Source organism: Penaeus monodon, chromosome 8, assembly GCF_015228065.2.
Source record: "Penaeus monodon isolate SGIC_2016 chromosome 8, NSTDA_Pmon_1, whole genome shotgun sequence".
Taxonomy (NCBI): Eukaryota; Metazoa; Arthropoda; class Malacostraca; order Decapoda; family Penaeidae; genus Penaeus; species Penaeus monodon.
The window spans coordinates 15,027,110-15,038,374 of NC_051393.1; the positions used below are offsets into that span (position 1 = coordinate 15,027,110).

At 36.7% G+C, this 11,265-nt stretch overlaps 2 protein-coding genes across 2 annotated transcripts in view; one reads left to right on the top strand and one right to left on the bottom strand.

Moving 5' to 3' along the window:
• LOC119576184 (NADH-ubiquinone oxidoreductase 75 kDa subunit, mitochondrial-like) overlaps nucleotides 1-5,601 on the bottom strand; it is a 14,445-nt gene extending 8,844 nt beyond the window's left edge. The window contains exons 1-5 of the mRNA XM_037923770.1: nucleotides 5,452-5,601; nucleotides 1,829-1,993; nucleotides 1,221-1,328; nucleotides 821-979; nucleotides 166-309 (exon numbers count right to left, since the gene is read on the bottom strand). Of these exons, the coding sequence (XP_037779698.1) occupies nucleotides 166-309; nucleotides 821-979; nucleotides 1,221-1,328; nucleotides 1,829-1,990 (573 nt within the window). The 5' untranslated portion in view covers nucleotides 1,991-1,993; nucleotides 5,452-5,601. The remainder of the gene's footprint in view (nucleotides 1-165; nucleotides 310-820; nucleotides 980-1,220; nucleotides 1,329-1,828; nucleotides 1,994-5,451) is intronic.
• Nucleotides 5,602-6,001: 400 nt separating this feature from the next.
• On the top strand, nucleotides 6,002-10,699 carry LOC119576185 (elongation factor 1-beta-like). The gene is made up of 4 exons (XM_037923771.1): nucleotides 6,002-6,216; nucleotides 9,563-9,797; nucleotides 10,126-10,315; nucleotides 10,459-10,699. Exons 1-4 carry the CDS (start codon nucleotides 6,134-6,136, stop codon nucleotides 10,611-10,613), a joined length of 663 nt encoding a protein of 220 aa, XP_037779699.1. The 5' UTR covers nucleotides 6,002-6,133; the 3' UTR covers nucleotides 10,614-10,699.
• The last annotated feature ends 566 nt before the right edge of the window (nucleotides 10,700-11,265 follow it).

An 11,265-nucleotide genomic window follows, 5' to 3' on the forward strand; every position in this document is an offset into this window, starting at 1 on the left:
TAACAAGAGAAACGAAGAGGTGTGTAAAATATTTGTCTCATTTTACCTTTCTACTAAAATAATAACCATAATGCATAATAAAGAAAAAAGGAAAAAAGGACAAGCAAGAAAAAAAAAATTCACATTTATATCTCACTGTCACCAAGTTTTAGCTATGTAACTTACCTCAGAGGCAAACCGGACACATCTAGTGCAATGGATGCAGCGAGTCATAACAGTCTTGACAAGAGGCCCAATGTTCTTGTCTTCTACAGCACGTTTGTTGTCCAAGAAACGGGACCGATCACTGCCAAAGGCCATTGACTGGTCCTGTAAAATTTTGAGGGAGGAGGAGAAAAAGAGAAAGCTTTAAGATTTTTAGCCGTTAAAATGATGGCTATGAAAACAAGAAAGGAAATTAAATAATACTCCTAAAACTGTTCCTTCAAAATTAAAATTATATTTACTATTAGTTATCCAAACTCAATTAATTTTAATACTAGAATTTAGGGACTAATATTCTATTTCACCACTCTGCTTCAGAAACATAACATAGGTTTGTCAATTGATATTTTATCTAAGAAATAACAAAGAAAAGTCAATCCTACAACTTTCTTTCATATGAACATTGATAATAAAAACTCTTCAAATTCTTCAGACTGATAACCCTTACCATAAAGAAGACCAGAATAACCACCCATCCCTCCACCCACCCAACCACTCACACATTCACCCCCTCCCCCTCCATCCAGACCTTGAACTCTCCTCCAGGCACCCTTCCCACCTACACTCCACACACCTACAAATGCAGTTCCATCTATTTAACAAAAATCCAACCTACCTGCAAGTCACACTCTCCACCCTGATCGCAGATGGGGCAATCCAAGGGGTGGTTGATCAAGAGAAATTCCATGACTCCTTCGCGTGCCTTTCGGGTCATGTCACTGTCGGTCTTGATGCGCCAGCCTTTCATCACAGGCATGGCACAAGCAGCAACTGGCTGTGTGGCAACAAGGTGGGGAATGACATCATTACTTTGTATATCAAAATATCAAAAGGATTATCATTACTTATGCTAGATATTATGCCTTTCAAATTCCATGTATTATTCCTCCAGACTCATTAAGTTCTTTAATCAGTCAAAAGCACTTCATGATCTTTTTAATAAAATGTGATACAAAGCATACTATATGACAAACACAAAGCCAGTACATATAAAATGTCTGAAGGTGCACACGTACCTTGACTGACTTTTCAACTTCCACCAAACACATCCTACAGTTTCCAGCCACAGACAGGCGCTCATGGTAGCAGAACCTGGGGATTTCTACTCCAGCCACTGCAGCAGCCTGTAAAGTTTTTTCTTTTATTTGAGGGAAGTCATATTTATTGCCATCTATATTACTAAATGCAAAAATATAAAGTATTAAAAATTAGCAAACTGGAAGAGAATGGGAGGGAGAGAGAGGGAGAGAGGAAGAGAGAGAGATGCAAGGAAAATTGACAACTAATTCCAGATCACTTTAAATTTCAAGGATTAGCTTCAAGGTTGATTTTTTTTAGTAAAAAAAAAAAAAATAAATAAAAATGCATGATATATCATTCTAAAAAATCTGTAAATCTAAAAATAATACTTGAATTCTGAAAAAAATCACTGATTAACACAACAAGCTAATAACCTGATACATAATCACTACATTAAATAACAAGAAAACAAAATTTCAAAATGCAGCAAGCTAACCAGACTATATATTTAAAAAAATCAAAGCTATCTAAAAACATTACCTAAAATAATATCAAAATAATGTACAAAACAGTAGCATACCTAGAACATCATGAAAAAGCTTACCTGCAACACAGTAGTTCCAGGTTCCACCATCACTGGCTTATCATCAATAAACACTTCAATCTTTTCTGGTGCAGAAGACTGAGTGCGAGCTCCTCCTAGCACCAGAGAGCGCCCACCGCCATAGCGGAGCAGCTGCTGTGCCCCTAAACGCAGCATCTTCATTTACTGACGAGAAGAGAGAGAGAAAGTGGTAACCTAACTGCCACAGGTTTATGTTCTGTCCCCTGTAGTTTTTTTTGTGAATTTTGTTACATACATATGGCCCCACATGTACTCAGCTGGCAAGGAGTCTATCAGTAGGCCCTAGTGACTGATCCTGATTTTCCCATTCCATGAATTGTGCTTTTCTTTTTAATACAATTGATACTGATACTGTTATTATTGTTATTGATGTTATGATTATTAAACTGTTACTAAAATCTTATTAACATTTAAGACAATGAAATAATGCAAAAGACCCTTTCCAAAAGTCAAGGAAAAGGGTAAACAGGGTGAGATAGGTAGGTCTAATAACTGACACCTTGGTGACTAAGCACTTGTTGAACCATCTATGTGTAAATACATAAATAAACTTGTATTACAATCAGCATGGCATGTAATCTTGCCATACATGCCAATTGGGTTAAATTAGCCTATCTAATTTGTAAATTTCTTTAGCTAAATATACTGTGAACTGTGCTCCTTTTTCTACATCTGTACTGTAAGCCCTATTCATTTCTCCTTCACAATTGTTATGAGACTGTCTTGAGTTCACTAGAAAAAGTTTGCATATAGTTCTTCCATTAGTATAGCTCTAATGGATGACAACCAAACTTTCACACATAAGAGTGTATGAAATGATTAACTTTAGGAAAACAGACACTTTTCTTATATGGTATTTCTTGTCCAAACAGAAAATAAGGAAGATAAATGACATAGAACAGAGAAGTCACTCTTCATGTTAATTTTTTGATGCTAAATACTACACTGACAACATAAATCTTTACTATAATATATCAAGTAGTCATAAAATAATATACACTTTTATTTATTTTTTTTATCTTTATTTTTTTTTAAATTATCAGTCTGTTTTTTCATATTTATGTATCTAATGTATTTCTAATATCGTATTTCTTTAATGTCCTTTATCAGTTATCTATATAATTCTGCACAATAATCTTCTCTGCATGACATTTTTATAACTGGGAGACCATGTTCATTGACAGGCACTGGCGACACATATTCTTTATAGGGTTGAGTCAATTCTCATCAAATTTTAAAACAAAGTAGTGAATAAGCAGATGATATCAGTAATCACCATAGTTTTATATCTGACCCCATCCAGTGTTGCAAATGTCAGAAAGGTAATTAGATACTAAGCAATTCAGACAATCAACAGAACTGAAGGAAAGTTCAATGTTATTAGGTTTTCAGTGAGCAAATCAACTGTCAAAACAAAGAAATTATTCAGTAATTTATATGAAGAAAAAAAAATTTTATATGCTGCATCAAAACCAGATTTCTCAATTGTCATTTACCGTGGGGTTAAGGAGGCAAAGCCCCTTGGCTTGGCAGTTAAGCTTATTGTTAGAATATATGTCCAAGAATAATACAGCCTGAATGCAATGCATAAATACAACAGGGTCCAGATGGGGTATCTAGTAAAGACATACTGACTTCAGGGGTCAGAGGCAAGAGCCCCAGGGGTAACTGTTGGTGTGTAAGTGGACAGATTTTACCGACAGATTGGTTGGAAGCTTGTAGTTTTCAAGGCCCATAGACTTTCAGTGATGGTAGGCATAGTTGTAGTTTCATAAGCCAATTGTAATGTCTTTTGTGGTATTTTTACCAATTGTTGTTCTATATTAATCCTATTTCAGCTTTTTCACCCTATAATTTCACGGTCCACCTTTACTACCTGGGCTATCATAACAAAATTGTTGGCTGTGTTTGCAATGGAAACGATTATTAGATTCCTTTTTGCCACACGAAGAATTTTGATGATATAAATATAGTCTGTGAAGACCACATTATCATATACAAAAAATTTACCCCTCTATTTTTAAAGAATTTCATGTATAGTTGCTAAAATTTAATTTCCTATAGATTAACCAAAGTTGGCAATTGTTTAAAAAGTGACCTCACCCCTCTGAGACAAAGTCCCAATCACTCGGGCCTACAATCTTAGATGCACAGTTAATATTATCAAGAGCGACGCGTTAATGTTATCGAGAGCATAGCCCCCTGGCTAGGCACATATATTACTATGGGGATCCAGGGGGCAGAGCCCCCTGGCTAGGCTTATACATTACCACAGTGGTCCAGGGAGAAGAGCCCCCCTGACTAGGAAATACATAGATTGTAGTGTATTAATCCCACAGGGTTAAGGTTCGGTTGGTTTATTGGTTAGGACGCATTGTATGATTATTACAGGGGATCTAGATTATGTAAAATCACTTAGATTTTTACAAAAGGATGGGTTTGATTCCTGTAGAGTTTTTCAAAAATTGACGTATTGGTCCTTAGACTTTCAAAGATTGTGGGGATATCCGTCAAGTTTCGTTAGCCAATTTTAATATTTTATTGTGCTTATTTACTTGTGATTGTCGGACAAAGTTTGGTCCGTTTTTGAAAAATCAACCTTTAAACATTTCATAAACCACTTTCTTCGATTTATGCAGGCACAGCTGCTGCCCCTTCATATTTACAGCAAAATGACAAATATACCTGCTGCATATCACTGCTCAGAGGCCATAACAGCTTCACACTTCCAGCATTATTAATGTCACTTTCTCTACAAGTCCATTTTTTATCATTCTTTCTTGCCACAGTTTGCCTGTACTCTTCACAGTAAAGGTATGTGTCACAAATATCTTCCTTAACAAAATTGTTGGCATGAAGTGCACATAAAGAAGGGGGATAGGGGGAGGCTTGCCCCTAATCTAGGGAATAAATAGAAGGTAGAAGAGATTAGGTTTGGATTTTTGGGTTTGCATGATACCCAAATTTGGTTTTGAAACTTTGTCTCTGAAGAGTGCTTTCCTCTCATTAACAGACACTGGGACTTCATCTCTGGAGGGTGCATCGCTCTTGTTAAAAAAATCATGAATACATACCTAGAACTCCACATCAGTACCACTTAATTAATGAGAAAGCAAAGATGCCAGGCATAGTCATGAACTACAATGCAACTCTAGTCCTGACAATCAAAAAATGACTATCAGGTAAAAACAAACTGACGAATTTTAAGGAGAAAGAAGAAAAATAAACTCAAATTTCTAAAATATTGTTTCTACATCGAAATAAGGGCCTCATACCGACATTAAAGGTAGCAGTTAAATATATATAGTAGTTAATCCACTGAACAAACACTTATACATTAATGATCATAAAACGTTATATAATACTCTGACCCTAAATAACCTGCAGTAATTACCGAAATAAGTCTTATCTCACAGAACAATAACAAACCAAAAATTACGATTTCAAGCCGGGGATGAATTATACCCACAAACTTTTAATTACTCCATTCATATCCACACCCAACACGTCCATAAACCTCAGAGAATCAACTTCATCCCACCAACACGAGAAAATAACCCATAACAAGCCTGTGGGGCACAAAAATCGCGAACTTTGCTTACCACAACAACAATCAGCTGAGAGGCAAGATGGTGAACCGTCGACCAATCAGCGTTCAAGTTGCGTAAATGTTACATTCTGGGCATAAGAATAAATTCATTTTGTTTTTCCAAGACTGGTGGATGTTTCATATGTTTGTCATAACGTCGATTATGCATTTTTACGTCGAAAAAGAACAACTGGTGAAATTGGTAGATGTATTATTTGGGTGGGATATATCGGTAGTTTTGCTAATATCGTATGTAAATTTGAGTATTGTAAAATTTACGGGGTCCAAGAAGAAAGTTATCAAGGATTTTGAATTATATAAATAATGTGAAAGTTCCACATGGTTTAGAACCAAAGTACCAGTTCAATGTGTAGGTTGTCCTACCTTCGAATCTCCCAGTCGACTTTGGCTTTAGTTTCGTACCGGTAAGGCATATCAAGGCCAGTTTCCCTTCCATCCGATTTGTCGGGATGTCAGACTCTAAAAATTTATAGATAAAAAACAATCACTGTAATGAATAGCACAAAAATGTTGATGTAACGAGTATTTCCAACTAAAGGGCCCCGGTGACATACAAAGAAGTGAATCCACTTCGCCGCACTCGGACGCGGTGTCGGTCTCTGACCGTCTAAGAGTGTCCGAAAGAGACACGACCGAGCACAGGGCACTATTTTCGGACGCTAAAAGCCAGGAAAATGCCAAATTTCGGTGACTTGAAAAGTGACGCTGGCGTCAAGGCCCTAAATGATTATCTTGGGGACAAAAGTTACATCGAAGGGTACGTTGTCACAGTGAAAAGTAAAGATTAAAAATTCCATGTGTTTCCCGAGCCGCCATGCGTGTTTACTCAGACCAAAGCCTCGCCAGAGAGACTTTCTCGGCGCAGAGTCCAGGTAAGTCCTCAGGTGGCGCCGGGGAGCAGACACATGGTCACGTCGCCTGGTCACAAGAGAATACGGCGAGCATGGCGGCCTGTAATGGGTATGCGGCACTAGTTGTGGAGGTTTCTTCGATTTTTGAGTTCATTGGTAAGTTCATCGCGCTGTCATGAAGAAAGGCTTTTGTTGTCATTTTAAAACTGTTCATCGTGGCAGCTGTTGGTGGAAATGTTAGACGATTGACATGTGCTCGAATCAGTTTCAAAATCACGTAGGTTAAGATTTTCAGTGTTTACTTTATTTATTTTGTATTTTTGAAAATTAGTTTAGTTTGGACAATAGACGATTTTTTTGGTTGAATTACCAGTGTAGAGATTTTTCATGCCTTTTTCTTTGGAGGGGGGGGGGGTTGAAGTTAGATACCTCATAGAAATCCACAAAACCAAAGATTTGTCAAGTTTTCTCAGGGTAGGGGAGTGCGGACACTGGAATGAGTTTTGTGAAGTTTGTGCTTTTGCAGTATATTCTAGTTATGGCAAGTTTAGTTATTACCAATGTTTATGTATTTATTTTTTTTGCTAGTATATATACATTTTGCAAGAAAAGTTTAGAATGCATAATATAACTGTTGCTGAACCTTCAGTGCCTATTCCAGTTTAGGAAACGTAAGGGATTTTTAGATTGTCTTTTTGATAATTATGTCCTGGATTCCTGAATTAGAATGCCCTTTTTCCTAATTTACGAAGTCCCTTTTAAAATGAAATTGTAAAATCCATCCTTCACCAGTAGATAGCAGTGTTAAATACTTTTAGTTAAATCTCTCTTGAGTAAGAGTAATATGTAGTTTGGATGTTGTAATGCATGTTAGTGTTTTATGTAACAGATTGTCTGTAATATGTTGACCCCCATAGGGTTCAAGTTTGTGGAGCACAATGAGACCACATTGCACCAGAACATGACTGTGAAAGATGGGTCTTGAAGCATATATAAAGTGTTCGTTTTGGTAATTATTTACAGTACAGATGCACTCACCAGAGACTAAGTTCCCAACTTCATGTCGCAACTTTATTCCGCAATCTAAATTGCCTTGACTGGGCGTGCCCTGCCCTCCAGCTGCCCCTAAATTTTCATTTTCTAGTGCCCAGCAAGACAGAGCTGAAACTTGGGAGTGCTGAGTGGACTTGGGCTGTGAGCGGTGCTTTCTGCGATCTTTTTCCTTTGTTTCTTGTACCAAGGACTAACTTCAAGTTCACTACAAGAATGCCAATTTTCTGTGGCTATCATTTTTAGGTGTCAGGTTTTATAATTACAGGCAACTTATGGAATAAGTTGAACATGGTTGATGCACTACTGATGGTACAGTGGCCAGAGCCATTTTAAAAAATAACAGTAAGATTAAAATGAATAGACAACTTTTTTAGGAGGCTGCTCACGTGACTGCACATTTTTGTAAGTAAATCTTTATTTTTACAATCTATAAATCTCCTTTTTATACTATATTGCTATCATAGTAATGTTACAGCCAGTCCTTCATCAATTGTAGACCATAATTCTTGATTATTTTTTAACCAGTGAAAAAGTGGTGATTAGAAAGAAATATTTATGAAAGTTGTACATTATATATAGTTGGAAAAAAGTAGTGTGATTTTAATTAATTTCAGTTGAATAGTTTTTTTTTTTTTTTTTTTTTTTTTTTTTTTTTTTTTTTTTTGTCTTGTCAAGCTTTTGCTTGGCTGATATTGTTTCACATAGCTAGCCGACCTTGCAGTTAATATTTTGGTATTTGTTAATGATAACAATGCAACCACCAGAGTCCCCCCCCCCCCCCACTACCAGTAGTTAAATTGCATATAACTAAACATTGGGGTATCGTGCAAACCCAAAATCCCTAACCTAACCTTTCCTACATTCTATGTATACTCCCTTCCCCTTTGTTAGCACTGTGCCAACTTTTAGGAAACGGACTTGTAGAAGACGTGACATTAAGAACTCTGGCAATGTGAGAGAGTTGCGGACTTAGTCTCTAAGTGGTGATATGCAACGGATATTTTTGTCTTTTTGTAATAAATGAGGCTGCTGCAGCTGTACCAGTGTTTATTATTCTGTTTTATGCTTTATAAGATGGCAATGACGATTTCCTTCTATATCTGTGCATTGCTCTTGGTAACATTAACCTTAACCACAATTTTTTGTTCAGGTTATTAATGGTGTAATATGCATGAGTCTTGTTTTTCCACTTATATTTTCACATTTCCAGCAAGTAAAATTATTGGTAATTGTTTACGAAATGGCCACACCCCTTTATTATTATTACCTTGGCTAACAGCCTTGAGGGCATTCCTAGGAATTATTGCTGTATGAACTAAAATCTTCCCTGACGTGGGGCTTTGCTCCTGGATCCCACGCAGTTGCAAGGCATTTGTCTTGAGCTATTTTCACTATTTTTGATATTCTTTGCCTGTGCATTTCATATATCTAAGTGAATGTTTCCCTTTGTCAATAGATGTTCTCTATCTTAGCGCATTCATTATGTAAGTGTATACTGAAGTATTACTTTAGAGGTGCAACTTTCTAACTTGATAAGGAGTTAGCTTAAATGAAGCCTTAAATTTGCTCTTTGTCCATTACAGGCAGTAGTGAGACCTTAGGGTTACTTACATAGCAGTTTTATATACATCTAGTTTCATATCAATAGTTAATCACCTTTTAGGGTTTGGTCTTTCCTTTGGTAAACACAAGAAATGTTTTTCTATGAATTGCTGGAATCCCTAACAGTACTGTATAGTAGGTTTGCATTCTCTAAAGTAGCTGCATGTTTATGGCTTTGCAATGCATGGATTCTTTTGTATATTTTCTGTGGTTTTTGATATTTTAAAATCCTTACATTTTTTATCTGAATTTTTGAATAGTGTCAATTTAGAAAAGATTTAGGAAACAAGCTCAAAAGTAAAGGTATGTCTTTGGAAGAAAATTATGGGAATAATAGATTTTTATGTACTTTGGTTTTGCATAATGCGAATTTCCCTAGGGAATGTTTTGATGTCTGACATATGAGCGAGTGTCGTATTTATATTTTTTGTAGATTGGATAGTTCTCATTCCTGTTTTTATGATGGATAACACCTTATGTGAACACATAATGTGCGTTCTAGATAGTATCTGATTATACGTTATTTTAAGTACCTGCTGGTTGAGCATCTTCAGTTTTGATACATTTCCTTTTTTTTTTTACACTTCCTCTCCCCAGGTTTGTCCCATCCCAGGATGATGTAGCAGTGTTTGAAGCTCTGGGCAAGGCCCCAGCTGGAAAGTATTCACATGCTCTCAGGTGGTACAATCACATTAGCTCATTTGGTGCTGAGAAGAGCAAGTTCCCTGGTGTAAAGAAGGCCCTTTCCAACCAGGCCCCAGCTCCTGCTGCTGCCGATGATGATGACGACGATGATGAAGTTGATCTCTTTGGCTCAGATGAGGAGGAAGAGGTTAGTAGGTCACACCATAGGTTGAGGTTGTGAAACTTGTATGAAGTTCTAAATGTGACCAGTTTCCAAATCTTGGAAACATTTTCCTGTGCTGTTAGCAGTGACATTGTTCTATTTGTAAATAATTTCCTAGGTTATATCTAGTCCATCTTGTTTGACTTACAGGAAAAGTTGACACCACTGATAATTTGAAATTGATGTTGACATGATGTAGAATACTAAGGTGAACAATAATGTGCAGTTCTAGATAGTATCTGATTTCTTAACAGCTTTAGAGTGAGACCTTTTTTTTTCCCTGCCAATTTTAAGACTATTTCTATGTCTATAGGATGAAGAAGCTGCCCGTGTGAGAGAGGAGAGACTAGCTGCCTATGCTGCCAAGAAGTCTGCTAAACCAGGTCCTATTGCCAAGTCACAGATCATGTTGGACTGCAAACCTTGGGATGATGAGACTGATATGAAAGAGATGGAGAATCAGATTCGTACAATCACCATGGATGGTCTTGTTTGGGGAGCAAGTGAGTTAATTTATTTATATATATTTTTTTCTTGTAATTGGTGGCTAAAATTCATTGAGGTTTGAATTGCATAAGGATTTGACCATACCACACCTGTATGTATGCCTCCTAAGTTATCGTTCACAAACATTTCTCTTTTACAGGTAAGCTCAACCCCCTGGCTTTTGGCATCATGAAGCTCAGTATCTTGTGCACGATAGAAGACGCTAAAGTTTCTGTTGATGACCTCATTGAGAAGATCCAGGAGTTTGAGGATTTCGTCCAGTCTGTTGATGTTGCGGCATTCAACAAGGTCTAGATGCATCGCTACTCTGGTCTTCCAGTTGTTGCAGTCTGACGTTAATAAAATCCGAAAAAAAATATTTTTAATAAAGTCAAACGTCCTGTTGTGGTTTTGGTGCCCCATGGTAATTTAAATTGATTTGATATGGAAGTGAATATTTAGCTTTAAAGATTAAACATTTTACGGCAAACTATTTGTATACAGAAGGAAGTGGTTATTCGCATGGTTATCAGTACTGTATTAGCATTGATACCTGCATTTATAAATGGGAAAATTCACTGTATTAGCTAGAAGCCAATGGAGGGAATTAACCCTCCCCCCCCCAAAAAAAAAAAAAAAAAAAAATTCATTTAAATATTAATGATACTTCTATGATGGCTATTTATATTTTTTTTCTTGCCGTGTTTGAAACGTATTTCTAGTAGTTAATACTAGACTTCAGAGCCAAAATTAGCACAAAAATGTCTTGATATTTAACAGCAAGACGTGCGAAAATGTAAATGATCAAATACGGAAACCAGTAATGATGAATAGACTCCGTAACCTTAATTCTAAAATTAAATAAGTTTCGGTTGCCAATGTCTAAACTAGAAGTAGGCTTGGCAAGACCACCTATTTCTCACCCCCCCCCCCCTTGCTCTTTGTTTCCTTGGGGAGGGGGGGCGAT

Coding starts and splice junctions, on each gene's coding strand:
- LOC119576185 (XM_037923771.1), top strand. CDS start 6,134: ATGCCAAATTTCGGTGACTTGAAAAGTGACGCTGGCGTCAAGGCCCTA. Junction 9,798..10,125: donor GCTCAGATGAGGAGGAAGAG/GTTAGTAGGTCA, acceptor CTATGTCTATAG/GATGAAGAAGCTGCCCGTGT. Junction 10,316..10,458: donor TGGTCTTGTTTGGGGAGCAA/GTGAGTTAATTT, acceptor TCTCTTTTACAG/GTAAGCTCAACCCCCTGGCT.